This window comes from Mchenga conophoros, linkage group LG17 (assembly GCF_057382185.1).
Source record: "Mchenga conophoros isolate Kocher_MC1m ecotype Shallow Benthic linkage group LG17, M_conophoros_male_GT1.1, whole genome shotgun sequence".
Lineage (NCBI taxonomy): Eukaryota > Metazoa > Chordata > Actinopteri > Cichliformes > Cichlidae > Mchenga > Mchenga conophoros.
In genome coordinates, this window is record NC_140542.1 from 32,213,764 (window position 1) to 32,229,447 (window position 15,684).

A 15,684-nucleotide genomic window follows, 5' to 3' on the forward strand; every position below is an offset into this window, starting at 1 on the left:
TTGCACTCTTAACAGAAATCGGGCTGGAATTTATATGGAGTACACTGCAGCTGTGAACTACACATGCACAGCCCCAATCCTCTTTTGTAATTTTAGAGGAATTAATAAAAGAAGAAGGTAATAAAGTCCCTTTCATTTGGGGAGTTTATTTAAAGGAAAACATAAAAGGCTTTCATATTGTTTCTTTGGTCCCTTTAATTAAAGTTTTTATTTACAGAGTAACAGCTCTGAAGAGCAACTGGAGCTAATGAAATGTTGTTTGATAGTTTTCCTGGTGTTTTCACTTTCTTATTGTGTCCATGTTGTCATTCCGGCAATTGCTAATTCGGAGAACCAGAACCAGACCAGCTCTTTAGTGATAAAAATGAGCAGTAAGCAAATAAAAGTGCTCTCCTGATTAGAGACACGTGAAGAATCTTTAGAGTTCATGAGTGTTTTTGTAGTTTGTGTGCATCACAACAGCAAACACAAACCTGTTGTTCTCCTGTAGTGTTGGTATGACTTAAAATGCACAGATATTGCAATGACAAGCTTGTTTATTTGACCAAATATAGAAGCAGAGGTGCTAGCCGGTATTTTCTGAATCACAAACTAGTAAAAGCCTGTCTTTTTTGTTCCATCGGCTTAAAATATGCAAAAAAGTTAATGAAGGAAAATTTTGCTCATCATTAAATTACAGAATTGGAATAAAAACTCAAACTCTATGCCACTACCCAACAACTCTTTTGTTGACCGAGGATTTTCATTCCAGTGACAGACCTGAATGGTTCCTGCCACGATTTGGGCTAAGCGAGCTCCAAAAATTCCCAAGCCAAGTATCTCCCATCTACTGCCAGCAACCGGGTGCCAGTTTACTGCATCTGCACAGCAACAGCTTGAAAGGCAACAAACTGAATTTCTGTTGGGATCAGCAGGAGCTGCACCATAGCACTAATTAAATCGGTGCTACATTTATCTATTTCTAGATAGCGTTTTTTCCATTTTGCCCAAAATTACCATCCTTGTGCTTAATTAAAGCAGCACGACTCATTTGAAATACCATTCAATAAACATACCTTATATGCACTGTCTTGAAAAGTTAACAGTCATCCAAACAAAAACAAAAAGTGACTTTTAACACAATAGAGTGCCAGGTCTGAAGACTTTATTTAGTTCTTAGTTTTTACTTTGTCATTGTGTTTGTTTCTCCACAGTGAGGCATGTGTGATGATGAAGGAATGACAGTTACAGTGGAGGTGGAAGATAGAAAAGTGAATAAACAACAGCATTAGTCAGAGATGTAATGGTGACAGATGTTGCTGTGGACCTTAAAAGAGAATTTTGATGAAAAGTTTGGATTTATAATGTTCTTTGCCTGCCTCTACTGCTCCCCTGGGGAGAGCCTGCGTGCATCTCACTGAGTGTGCGTGAATTCCAGCGTGCACGTGTGAGTGTTCTTAAACGACCATGTTTGTGAACGCAAAAGACGCATGTGCAAGTGTGTAAGTGTCTGTGTGCGGGCGTGTGTGTGTGTGTGTGTGTGTGTGTACGTGCACGCGTGTGTGACTGCGAGCATCACTGTGTGAGGCGGCCCCCCTTGGGCATCTCCCCCCATCCTTCAACATCTCACTGTTTGATGTCGGGATCTGACACTTGCTGTCTGTCTCTCCCCATTCTCAGTCAAACGACCAAATCCCACCAGAACCCTGGAAAAGATTGCAAAACCCATTCCTTCAAAAATAAATGAAAGATTTTACTGTTTGTTGGGGGGTTTTTTCGCACACACAGCCTGCTCAGGTTAATCACCCCAAGGATTGGGATTGGTAAAGTCTGTCAGGATGAAGATGGTGATGTCTAAATCCAAAAAAAAAAAGGAAAAAGAAAAAAGGAAAACATTGTTCAGATGTGATCTGTTCTCTGTACGTGTTCCGTTGATCCCGCATTGCGACTGCGGGAGTTACAAGCTTGTGATGTATTTTCTGGTATATTACCTCACCCATTTTTTTACTTAGCCTCAAACCAAGAAAGTTTTAAATTCAAAATGTACACTTTTAAAGGTGCAGGCATAAGGTGTTTGTCAATCAAAGAATGCATCACCTGCCTTTGCTCTGATCCCATTAACAAAACACGGAACCTACTTGCATTGTAAATTGACCATTTATGCAGTTACTGATGTAGTATTTTATTTAATTTTTGTATTTTATTAAGAAATCGAGTCGATGGAAGTGGATATGTTTGAGTAGCTGGGGTCAACAAGCAGAAAAAAGGGCAGAAGAGAGGTGAAGAAGAGTTTGAGAGCAGGGTGGAGTGGGTGGAGACGATTATCTGGGGTGATTTGTGGCAGGAGGATAGCAGCAAAAGTGAAATGGAAGGTTTAAAAGGTGGTAGTGAGACTTGCTATGATATATGGTTTGGACATGATAGCACTGAAAGAAAGACTGGAGGTGGCACAGCTGAAAATGGTAAAATTTTCAGTGGGAGTTCCCAGGATGGTCAAGATCAGACATGGGTATAACACAGGGACAGGTCAGTTTGGGAATATTGTAGAAAGGATGCTGAATATGGAGCTGGAAGGCAGGAAAAGGAGCTTGGAAAGAAAAGACTTGTTTAAGTTGCTTTAAGAAGCCTCTCATCAGAGAAGCTTCTTCAGTTCTAAGCATCAAATGGTGGAGAGTCCCAGATTTAAACCCAGTGGGAGTTTCCCCCAAAGAGGGACAAAGGACCCCCTGATAATCCTCTACCTAATCACATGAGCCGAGGTGTGAAAATGGGTGTGGGTCACAATCAGCCAGGGTTTCGGGTGAGCTCATTGTGAAACCTGGCCCCACCCTATCATGCGATTTCCTGAGGTCAGATGGCCCAGGATGTGAGTGGGCGTTAAGGCATCTGGGAATGGATCTCAAAACTGGATTATAGATGGCAGACAGTTGGTGTCGACAGATGGTTTGAAAGAGGAGTGCAAGAAGCCATTTATGTCCACTGTGAGCGACCATCTTTGAACAGAGGTGGTGGTTTACGACACCAACTGAAGAAGCTTCTCGGATGAGAGGTGAAATGTCTTCAAGCAACTTAAACAAGTCCAGACACTTTTCTTTCCAAGCTCCTTAGACTGCGACGACCTGGATGACTGAGAACCTTCACAGACAAGGCAGGAAAAGAGAAACCACAAAGAGGATTTGCAGACTTAGTGAAGGAGGACATGCAGAGGGTTGGTGTGACAGTGGAGGATGATGGGGATAGGGTGAAATGGATGAGACGCTGTGGCGACGCCTAAAGAGAGGAGTCAAAAAAAAGAAGAAAGAAGGCAAATTTCAGAAGCAAGAAAAAAGCCAAACACAACCTTTTTACTATTATCTTTAAAATAGGATCCATGCTGAATTTCACTTAGACGCCAATAAAATAGCACCACAAAAATGTATTTCTGCTTTTTTGGGTGAAAAAAAAAATCCATTTCACTTCAGATTTTTCTTCTTGTTGTCTGATAGTGCTACTGCTGTACAGAAAGAAAGTAAAGTGCATGCCACAACTCTGCGTACTGTATTGTGGTAAATGCAAACCATTTTCAAGGATGAAGGTCTGGAAAACTGATATAAGTGAATCAGCTTCTGGCCAATCAGAGCAGGGATATCAATTAAATGCAACCCAATAAATGCTGAAATGTGATGCCGTCGGTGGTTGAGAGAGATCCGTGTCACAGAGAGAGATGCTGGTGATGCTTAGATGGTCATGAGTGCATGAGCACAGCTTTGGTTATCTGTCTGGTTCCACAGTGATTCAGAAACGTTATTTTGTTTCCCACATCCCTCTTTATCCCACTCTCAGCCTCTTTGTATCTCTGTTTCAGTTTTATAGTTTCTCCTCTTTGATGTACATTATAATCTCTCTCTTTCTCCGTCTTTCTCTCTCTCTCTGATGTTGGCTTGTAACTTTCCTCCATCTTAATGTTTGATGGCTGTGTCAGTCCCACCTCTTTTGAGTCTCTTTATCTTTTATAATGTCTCTCTCTCGCTCTGCTCTCCCACACTCTCTGATTCACTGCCTCTCTGCAGCATTCTGCCTTGTATTTTCACTCCTTCCACTTGACATTTGTGATCTTTTCTACACCCCTGCCTCCACTTGCTTCCAATCTCTTTTTCAGAACTGTTGCCACCCTCTCAGCCCACTCTCTCCCCTCTTGCTCCGTCTCTCACATCCTCTTCTGATTACTATAGATTGATTACTGAAGGTTACTCCTAGTAAAGATCTGGGCGGCTGCTGGTGCACCACCGGGATCACAGTTACAGCCATAAATCTATCTTTTGACGTTGAGCTGCGACACTGTGTGTGTCTCAGCGTGTGTGTGTGTGGGTGGGTGCGGTAAAGGACAGAGATGGATTTATAATGCAAAGAGATTGATAGTCTGCGCTTTACACTCCTGAAAATCAAACATAATCACCAAGAAAAGAACAAAAATGAGGAATGTTACTGCAATATTTCACTTCCAGTGTTGGGTATTTTTAGGTCAGGACTCCTTCTTTTCTCCTGGGTTAGACAGCAGAGTGCTTATGTACTTATGTGTGTTTTCAAAAAGTGAGATGAAAAATTTATGATTAAAAAGTAGAATGATGAGGTGAAGGGGAGGCCGCGAGAGACAAAAGGTGCATAGGTGTATACGAAAAGGAGCCACAGTGATTGAACCTGCTGATTCATATTATTCAGTGCATGCAGCTGTGTCCTTCTATTACATCACAGCATGAGTCAGTCTTTTCTTAGCCTGGATTTAGGCTGTATCACATATCTCATTGTTTTACTCTGTAATGTAGCCCAAAGTTTTCATGCCTAGAGAAGAAAGAAAAAAGAAAATCTAATGAATAAAGTCATATTTTAGCAAAGAATTTCTCCTGGGCCCCGCAAAATGGCTTAATTCTATACTTACACATGTAGATATTTTAACTCTTGGCAGCTCCTCCATTGGTACTAGGATAATTAAATAACATAAAAGTCACTCAAAGATGTCTCTGTGCAAGCAACTGGTGTGCACTTAACGATTCAAAAACAAACCCACTAAAAAATATCCACCTGCTGTGAAAAAGACACACTCACACAAACATACACACACACAAACACACAGCGAGTGGGTTTGTGAGTTGAACTCGTATGGTTGCTTCTTCCTCGGTTGGAGGCAGAAAATAACAAGTTGGCCATATTTAGGACATCTGGAGAACAAGAGAGCCGGCTCACATAAAGGCACAAAGAGACGTACAGATAAAGAGAAACAGACAGAGACAGGAGAAAGCAGAGAAATGAAAGATGGCCTTATGTCGATGGAGTCGGGCAAAGGAATGATGAGGCGCACACTGAGAGAGATAGCTGCAGAGAGGATGTACCATGTGGTTAGGGCTCTACAGCAAGCAGAGTGAGGTAGAGGGAAGCGCACATGCAACGTTCGCACAACACAACCTTTCACATTTCTGCAGGGTGTGGCAGAAGCTGTTTGGAGCCTCCATCCTCTGCATCGATGCATGACCTATTTCATAACAATACTTTTTACCCATCTGTGATGGTTAAGAAGCTCCTTCTTTGATGATTTATCTCTCACATCCTTAGCCTGTATCTCCCAGTCCTCCTGCATCCCTCCATCTCTCATCATAAAACTCCCTTGCAATTTTTACCTCTCCATCTACATGCTTTTCCCCCACCCTTTGACTTCTTCCTCTTCCCCTTTGCCTGCTGTGGCTCTGAATCTCGAATCTATATTTGTCAGTAAAAGAACTACATAAAGCAGTTCTAAGTATACACACAGAGTACCATGAAAATAAAGAGAGTCTAAACTTGCATGTATTCTTTTTAAAATTTTACACAGGCCCCTTACAGTATCACAGGAAACCTCTAAGGTTCTTGTCTTCTGAACATAGATATCCTAAAAAGTGTGTGACGTATGATGCAACATCTTCAAAAAGCAGCAGCGAAATGGCTGCAGACAAGAGGCTGGCTGAACAGCAGAAACAGACAACAGCTGCCTGTAAACACCAGACCAAAAGCTGAACACAGCTTGGTGTGTGTGTGTGGGAAGGAGTAAAGGTCATTAAATGAGAGTCAGAGGATCACCGCAGAAATATCAAGAAGGCCATTTACTTTGAGTGCAAGAGCCAGTCTTGAGCAATAAAACAGAGATTTTAAAATTTGCCTCATAGTTAACACACAGTCCACCGGAGTCTCACAGCACAAATTTTCGGAATAATGCTGATGGACAATCACCTATTTTATCCTCTGTATAAACATTAAAAACGACTACACTGACATCATTTTATTTACTAATGTTGTTCATGGACACCAGCAGTATGGAATGGAAGTGCTATTGGACACCAACAGCAGCGATTCTTTGCAGACTAGTTTTGACTTATAGGGCCATTTTCCATATATATACACATGTATATATATATATATATATATGTATATATAAAGCCAATGTGGAAGTGCCTTAAACCTGCATTCTATCTCAAAGCCACCAGATGATGATGGATTGTGGTTATAACTGTCCTGTTACCTGCATTACAGACATCCCAACTATCATACAGAACCAAAGGAAAAAAAATTTAATTGTCTGCTTTGATTTTAAACTAAAGCTCTACATTTCCACCAATGTCTTCGATCCATCTTGTTACCATTTTCTTGGAGAGGAGCATATTAGCACAGAGTCCACCAAACACACTCTGACAAACTTCATATCTCATGACTTACTGTTTTTTGTGATTCTGAGGGAAATCACAAATCTGATCTTGACAGTTCCATCCCTGGATGTGTAAAGAGTGGTAAAAAAACAACAACAACTTGTTATTGCATTTGCTCCTTTGCTAGCAATGGTTCAAAAGTCAATTTCTCTATACATTTAGTTTTTTAATGTTTATTCAAACTCAGTATTCAGTATTTATTTATTCAAGGATTAAACTTTAATAATTATAATTTTATTTATGGTCTTGGAAAAGATCAACATTGCACATCAATCTCTCTTTGTTTTTTAATGCGAGCCGACATCTTTCAGGGCTGGCAAATTCACATGTCTCAAAAACATTGGTTTCAACCAGGGAAGTTGCCACTTATAAGTAGAGATGGACCGATCCGATATTACGTATCGGTATCGGTCCGATACTGACCTAAATTACTGGATCGGATATCGGAGAAAAATAAAAAATGTAATCCGATCCATTAAATATCACGAAAGCACCTCACAAAACTTGCAACACGCTGTAACTCACCTCAGAACGTTAGCACGTCGGAGCAGTATGCATCACGTGATAGAGCGGCTGTGGCATGCGGGACCTGTCGGTGGTCTGGATAGCATTTGGAGCTTCGCTAGCAACCCGGCATTTCATCTCTGACAAAGTTATCCCGAGAGAAGTAAAGCAAGTGTGTAAGTCCATCTCTGAATGTTTGTAAAGCATTCCTGCGTTAAGTTTAACAAGCGACTGCCTCTCCTGCTGCTACTTCAATCATGAAACTGCTTAACGATCAGCTGATCGGCTTTTCTGTCGCGAGTCCGTGTCTCTAGCTTGCTTTTGGCCCACTTTGCACCAGAAAGAGGAAACCAGCGGCTGAACAACAGCAGCACGTTTAAGCTTGATAAGCTGTTGTTAGAATTTATTTAATATTACTTTCTACTTGAGGATCTTTTTCTACGTAGCTGACGGCTGGTAACTGTGCAGGGGCGGATCTAGCAAAGTTTAGCCAGGGGGGCCGATAGGGCATTAACAGGGAAAAGGGGGCACAAAGACATACTTTTCTTTCTTATTCTCATTTAAAATAGCTTTTAATAAATAATTATCTGACACCCAAAGTTTTAATTTGATGTAAAATGAATAGAAGTCAATTACTGTATATAGTAACTATTAAGTCTAATATATATACCCTAGTAAGATATAGTACTTTTTCCTTTGGGAAGGTACCATCTGTGCAGTCTGCAATTTTGTTGAAGAAAGATGTTGAATCTATTTAATATTTCTTGAAAAATAATTGATTTCTGTGCATTTTTTTTTCACACTGCATCAAATTAAGGTTGATTACGTCGAGTAAGCATCATGAGGTGGAGCGTGAGGGGTGGTTCCCTATTTTTTATTTATTTATTTTTGTTGTTGCTGGGAGTTGGAACCCTATTAGTTAGGTTGCTTAATATTTATGCTAAGTACTCTTTAAAATACCAGAATAGGGAGGATGGTGTAGGTTTAAGTTTATTAGATTGATCAGTATTGCTGAACTATGAAATATTTTTTTTTGCATACAGGTATAACAGAATAGCTTTAGTGTAGTTGTTGTTTTAAACTTGAGTATGAACTTATACAAAATGCAGCAAGATATTTAAAAAACAGTTTTGTTGATTAAAAAAACACTATATCAGATTCATATCGGTATCGGCAGATATCCAAATTTATGATATCGGTATCGGTATCGGACATAAAAAAGTGGTATCGTGCCATCTCTACTTATAAGTAAGTTATTCTCTGATAGGGAGTTCATCAGCCGGTCCGGGACAGCCAACAGGCTGGTTTTGGGCCACGGCCCGTAGAACACCCATATCTGGTATATACTGCCTTTAGTTAAACAACAGTTATCATGAGTTTCAACGCTCTTTCGTCATGACTTGGTGGTCATCAGAATCCCATCAGAGTTTTAAGAGCACGTGTGGTACAGGCATGAAACATACTTTCAAATGCAGTGAGTTACTTTCATAATCTGACTGCTGAGTGCAATGAACAAATGCCAACTTGTATCAATGTGCACAAACAAACTGTCACATTCTGTAACTGCTTCACACTTAATGCAAGGGGCTGTTTGATAGAATTGGTTCTTGTTGGTTTCTGTTTTAGAATATTTTTACCCAGAGCACGAGGAGCAGATTCTGAGCCATAGCACCACACCACACAGACAATAAATGGCCAACAAAGCTATCTCCATGACAACTGAGCAAACTCTGTCTGCCAACATGGGCCCTGAAATGTGGTTGAAGAATCTGAAAAGATGTACGCCAGTGGACCTTGAGTTAAAGATTTTCTTTTGTTTATATAAATGTTTAAATGCTCCCATTGAGATGTGTTCCCCGCACACTGACTGTGAAAAGAAGTGCTGAAGCACACCTGCTGAAGAAAGGTTCTTATAATCCAAGCTCTCATACATTTGAAATGTTCCCACAAGGCCAGTGTGAAAGTCACTGTATTGAAAGAAGCCTCCACACAATCCCAGAGCCAAGAACTAACTGCAGTAAAGTTTTCAGGTCCCTGTAAATTTCACTGACGTCAGCATTTTAGACGAGGTATAGCACACAACAATGTAACTGTGACTTTTCTGAGCATGCCGAAGCATCCAGACTTGATTATCACTTGCTGCACTGTGGTATACTTCTATTAACTGTGTGCATAGTCATACAAATGTTAACCCTTATATCAAGATACCAGGTGAAGCATGATAATCACAAAGTTAATCATAATGAGAGTCATGCTGTCACCTAACCTCCAACTAACTTCACTGCAGCTCCATCGCCCTCCCCTCTGTCTGAAACCAAACCTATGCCCTTGGTAGAGCTCTCCTCATTAAAGTCCCATCAGCAAGTCACATCATTACCTGTTTACTCCTTTCACTTCACTCTCTCCTCCCTCTATTCTGCTTTCTCTGTTAGCCAGCCAGCTGCCACACACTCCAGAGGATATCCCAATTAGAAACAACATACAGAGACAAGCGAATGTGCGCTGGTGGATATTCCAATTAAATACAACCCATCGGACAAACATGCTAACACAAAATGCACACAAAATTGCTGGTGGACATTCTAATTAGCCAAGCAAACAAGGCATGGACGCTGCAATGCCCGTCCAGTATGACAGGATGCTATGTCCGATAGAATTCACACATAGATATGGCCTCATGAATATGCACACAAATTACTTTTACAGTCAGGGATGTGCAAAATCCTGCCATGAAACATTCGGCCCCTTTAAATGGTCACAAGCACAAAACTTTGCATGTAGTCACAAACACAGAATTCGCATAACATGAGCAGCTTGCCTGTCATTCACACACAGTATCTTGATGGATTTGAGAAGCTGCAGTTATAAGAAATAGTCTCCTTATTTTGGTATAACTGTAGAGTAAGGTTATTCCGGGGGAAAAGGAGAAATACTGAACTTACAGATACACTTAAAATGTATTGCATCAACAATTACTCTCCGACTTCTTATGGAAAAAATGAGAGTGCATGAAACATCCAGCAAGAGTATGATTTCCCTGATGTGTGATTAGACGGGATCACTTTGATGTCAGCTCTCTGCCATGTGACAGAGGCTGGCACCCGTCTTGAAAGGAAAATGGGCTTAGATGTAGAGAAAAGGAGGAAATGAAAATATCCTGACTAACACTCCAAAATAGGAAGAGATTATTAGAGCTGACACGTTTTTGGTAGAGGTAGAGGAAGAGAAATCTGGAATATTCAGCGGACACAGGTCTTGGACTGTTTATAAAACACTTGATATAGCTACAGCGATGTTATCCTCTGGAATCTGGAGCCTCAATCTTAGCATGTTGACATGTATTTGAGTAGATACAAAACTCAATTTTTAAATGATAAGTTTATCACGTCACTATGGAGGAATTTTGTCCAACTTGAATGGCCCATTTAAGGTCATGTCAAAGCATCTCACTTGGATTTACATCCAGTTAAGTTTAAGTTAACGACTGTGTTGAGTCTGTTCCTTCCCATTCCATGCAAGGCCACCTGGGTTGGCTGGAAGACTGTTTACTTAGCCTGGCAGGGCGAAGGACACTGTCTCAGCTGAACTACGGACACGCACACACATACATATACTGACAAGCACTCACTGACGCATCACCCTCCCTACCCCGGATCCAACGCCACCTTCAACGCTTACCTCCCCTCTGATGTGGACATCGGGTCAGCTGGAGGCGCAGTCGAAGATTGCAGCGGTCCCAGATCAGATGTACACACTGGAACACTTTCCCATGTTGCGTGTGTTCAGTCCTCACTTGAATTAGTTATGGTCAGTGTTTATTATTCAACAACAAAGAGACTGAGAAAAAATGGCGTCCATGGGAGAGTTGGTGAAAACCACTGCTGACCAAAAAGACATCTTGATGATCTCTGAGATTTTGGGAAAATATTTTGTGGACTGATGGGACAAATTGAACTTTCGGTGGCAGTGGTGTGATGGTCTTGGGCCGCTTTGCTGCTTCACTTTCTGGTAGCTCAGCTCGCTACCAGAAACTCCTGAAGGAGAATGTCCACTCATCAGCTCAAAAAAGAAAGTTAAAAAAAAGCCTAGTCAAAGTCTGAACTTAAATCCAATTGAGATGCTTTTACATGACCTATAACAGGCTGTTCACAGCAGGCCAAGTCCTCCATAGAGATGTGACAAACTTTTTACCAGTTATCGCAAACTGCAGTTCTTTCTTAAAATGTGTTTGATGATTGGAAACACGCTAATGAGACAAATACACAGAAACATGAGAAATCAGGAAGCTGGTAAATACTTTGTCACAGCACTGTATATGCCTGTTTACTTCTATTGATCTAGAGTAATGTGCACATTTTCTTTATACAGATGTATAGAGTGTGTTTAGCACTGTGATGTAAAAAATGTGACTTGGACAAAAAAAAAAAAATCAATGACCTGTCATGAATCTCAATGAGTGTATAAAGTGTGTTATTGTTGAAAGCAGCATATTCGCACTATCAAGAAATGGAATCAATAGACCACTGCTGCTTTAGCTCGAGTAAACAGTCCGCTTCAATATGTGTACGGTCTTATGAATCAGATTAGCTATATTGGTGTTTACGTGCGCATTCAAACCCACTGTTTCTAAGCTGATAAGATGAAAGGACACTGTTTAAGAGCCAGTCACGCTATCACTCATACCCTCACACACACCTCACGTGGCTTTTATTCTCATCGAACACCCATTAAGAATTAACTACAGGTAGGAAGAATAAGCTCGGCAGTATAACTCTTTATAAGCCCAGACCATGGCACGGTTCCAGTCCATCAGACAGACAGTAAATCCTCTTGTACTCACGAGGGATTGTCGGGAGATTTCTGACTCTAAGCCAATAGTATAGCTACAGTTGTAAAACACTTCTGTACTTCAGTGCCAAAAGATACGGTTTTGATTTTGAGAATTTTCAGGGAGGTAGTAAAAGGACACTTTGTGCCAAAGCAATACATCACACGTATGGCTCAAAATGCAATTTCAAAACTTGCTTTAAAATCTGCTTAGGAGTTTTGAACCACGTGAAGCAAAAGGGCACTGATCGCACAACCACCTTGCACCTGCCAGAGAAGTTTTGTATTTTAAAAAACTATTGCACTTAAATATAGATCTAACTTTGCTCAAGCACAGCAAAATACAAATTTGCCCTGCTGTTCACAGTAGATGGAGATGTTCCAAGAGGAATTGATTTGAATGTTAAAGCGGTGATATAAAGGGAAAACAAACAGTTAAGCAAGCAGACACATATTACAGTTTGATCCTCAGAAATCTTGCAGTTGATTGGGGTTGAAGGACAGACACCAACAACACACTTTCCGTTTTCTCAGGATGTAATAAGTGTCATCCAAAATATAAACACACTCACCCGTTCTGCAGACTGGGACGTGCCAAAAAAGATGGGTATGAACGCCAGCCAGATGATACAGGTGGTGTACATGGTAAATCCAATAGGCTTGGCTTCGTTAAAGGTTTCGGGCACGCCTCGCGTCTTGATTGCGTAAACCGTGCACGTAACCATCAGCAGAATTGAGTAACCCAGGGAGCAGATGAGAGACAGGTCTGAGATGTCGCACTTGAGGACACCACGTGCCGCCGTGGGGTCCTGGGTCCGCTGCTCGCCGTAGTCCACTACAGTATGGGGAGGATCCACGGCGAACCACACAAAGACACCCAGAAGCTGAACTGAGATCAGGGAGAAGGTGATGACGAGCTGGGAGGCAGGAGAGATAAACCTGTAAAGAACAGGATGGTTAATTAAATTTTGATTTAGCAAGGATGAAAAACTGCAATTAATGCTAGAAAATATGCACTCATGGTTTACATTTCTCAGGTTGCACCAACTTCTTTTCATGAGCTGAGAGCTTGTTCCACCAGCTCCCAGTTTGCGTTCAGGAGACAGTCCCCCTCTCTTTTCTCTTTCATAAGTTACCTTGAACAATCCTTTAGTTTGCTGATATATAGGCTGTAGCGATGATAAACGGAGTACCTCTGCTTCACTCAACTCTTTTCACTATTTTCATATTGATATAGCACAATCGCATCTCATTAACTATTTGTTAGCTGGTATTTTATCCTGTTTCTTGGTCGTGGTCTTTCTATGCCGCTCTTGTCTGCCATCTCTTTCCTCAGAACCCCTTACTGGTTCAGCAGATGGCCACCCTTATCTAAGCCTGGTTTTGCCAGAGGTCTCTTCCTGACAAAAGGCAGCACTTCCTCCACCACCAAGTGGTTGCTCATGGGGGATCAGTCACTTGAGTTTACTCTTTGTACGAGTAGCACCGTATGCTCTTTACCTTTCAATATAAAGCTCCCTTAGATTACTGTTGTTTTGAATTCATGCTAAATTTTTCCAATAGAACTAAACTTAAACATTGCTTCAGTGTCACATGGTTAGTTAAATAGCAGTCTGGTAATGCATTGGCCAGTCTGGTGACTTAACCTCTGGAGGGTATTTGGCTGGTGTAGCCAACAAAGATTCAGGCCAAGATTTTCTGTTTTGGCAGCCAGAGATTGCTTATGAATATAGATAAATGCAGAAAGGGTACTTGTTACTGGACAATAACTATTGTTCAAACATAATTGAGTAACAGAATTTAGACTATTTATTGAATAGAATAGAATTTTCCTTGACTTCAGATTCTGGATATTCAAATACAGATATACATTACTCAGTTAGCTTAGTTAGCTAATGCCAGAATATCAATATCTGGCATGTAGGGCAGTAATATACCTTGTTCACTTTAATCTGTCTTGGGTCAGGAATGCATCTGCACACAGAGGTAGAAGCCTAACCCATAAATAGGCTCTCAATAACCATTGTGTGATCTGTAAATACATTTTATCTTTTCTCTTTGACCTACCAGGAACGGGTGACTCCAACAGGTATAAAATTTCAAGCAGGTTCAGTGAAACATCATAATGCAGTGGCTGACATGGTGATCCACTGAGATTCACCGTAAGACTAGATCTATTCTATTTTCCACAGAATTTGATTTTTCATAAAGTCTTCAGCCAGTACGGTCCAAAAATAACTTAACAAACACTCAAAAATCCTGTCCCAATAAGATGAAAAGAAAACAGTTTTATTAGACTCTAAAAGGTTGAGACAAGTCTCCCACTTGACAGCGGCAATATATTAAATTTCTATAAATGCGACCATACACACTCCAGCAAATCCACGCTGAGAGCTAGAGCGAGATCAGGGAAAATATAATGATGGGTTTTGCAGCAAGAAAGAAAGGGAGAAACAAGGATGAGCAGTTGCAAGAAGACATAGAGCTGAAAAGAGAAAATGTGATGATCATCTAGGATGACAGAGATATCAAAACCGGGGTGCAAATCATGGCCCAAAACAAAAACTATATTTCCACTTGCATCAGAATGAAAGAAACAACCCACTCCTTCAAGCTCTCAAGTTCAAAGGACGCTCAGTGCTTGACTACCTTAGAGTCACTACCGTAACCTGAAAAGAGCCTCAAAATACTTTGTGTAAAAAGTCTGTAGCTGGATGGGAAAAAAAAGAAGAGGAAGGAAAAAAAAGGAAAAAATCTAACTGTCTGGATAGCAGGGCCATGAACCTGAGCACTATTAAATCCTGCATTAACAATTTAGCCACTTAGTGGATGCTCTCTCCCAGAGTCACTCACACTGAGTGCAAGCAGTACAATAGGAAATTGTTAGTTCATGACTCTCATAAATAATGTATGAAAAATAAATGATGAGTAATGACCGCAAGTATCTGAAAAAGTAGGGTGCAGGTAAAGTCACACACCTGAGTGCAAAAAAGCCACACTTATAGCAATATTAAGTGCTACTGAACCCATCAAAATCTGCACAGCCCAAACATGTACGCACAAAAGGGCCAAGAGCAGACGTAATGGCATTTTTACCTGGGTGCTGTTACAGACTTTTTCCCTTGTTCAAAGATGCGGTGTATCCTGTTGGTCTTGGTGAGCAGCGCAGCGTAGCTAAAACACATCCCCAAGCCTAAGAAAATCCTCCTCAGGGAGCACACGCCCACATCCGGCGTCGCGATCATCAGGAATGTGATGGCATAGCACAGGAAGATTCCAGTAAGCAGCACGTAGCTCATCTCTCGCCCCGAAGCTCGGACAATGGGCGTGTCATTGTACCGGACAAAAGTGACGATGACGAAAGAGGTGGCGATGATACCCAGCATGGCGATAAAGACGGGAACGATGGCCCAGGGTGAGTGCCACTCCAGTTTGATGATCGGAATGGGAGTGCAGCCAGTGCGGTTGGCATCAGGTCGCTTCTCGTATGGGCACAGCTCACAGGTGAACTCTGAGGCCTAACGGGGAGAGAGGTTTTAGAACATGCATTAGTTCATTTTCCTTAAGTAAACAGATTTTTCTAATGATAATTTGACTGTTAAACACCGATTCAACCATGAATTGGCTGATTGAAAAACCATCTGGCCATCTGGCTGTTGTGGTG

General features: G+C 41.2%; 1 protein-coding gene across 4 annotated transcripts in view; it reads right to left on the bottom strand.

Annotated features, from left to right (window-relative positions):
- grm8a (glutamate receptor, metabotropic 8a) overlaps window positions 1–15,684 on the bottom strand; it is a 296,830-nt gene that overhangs the window by 13,480 nt on the left and 267,666 nt on the right. For all 4 annotated transcript variants that reach the window (XM_085252307.1, XM_085252306.1, XM_085252309.1 and 1 more), the window contains exons 10-11: window positions 15,117–15,538; window positions 12,593–12,959 (exon numbers count right to left, since the gene is read on the bottom strand). In XM_085252307.1, coding sequence (XP_085108433.1) covers window positions 12,593–12,959; window positions 15,117–15,538 — 789 coding nt within the window. The remainder of the gene's footprint in view (window positions 1–12,592; window positions 12,960–15,116; window positions 15,539–15,684) is intronic.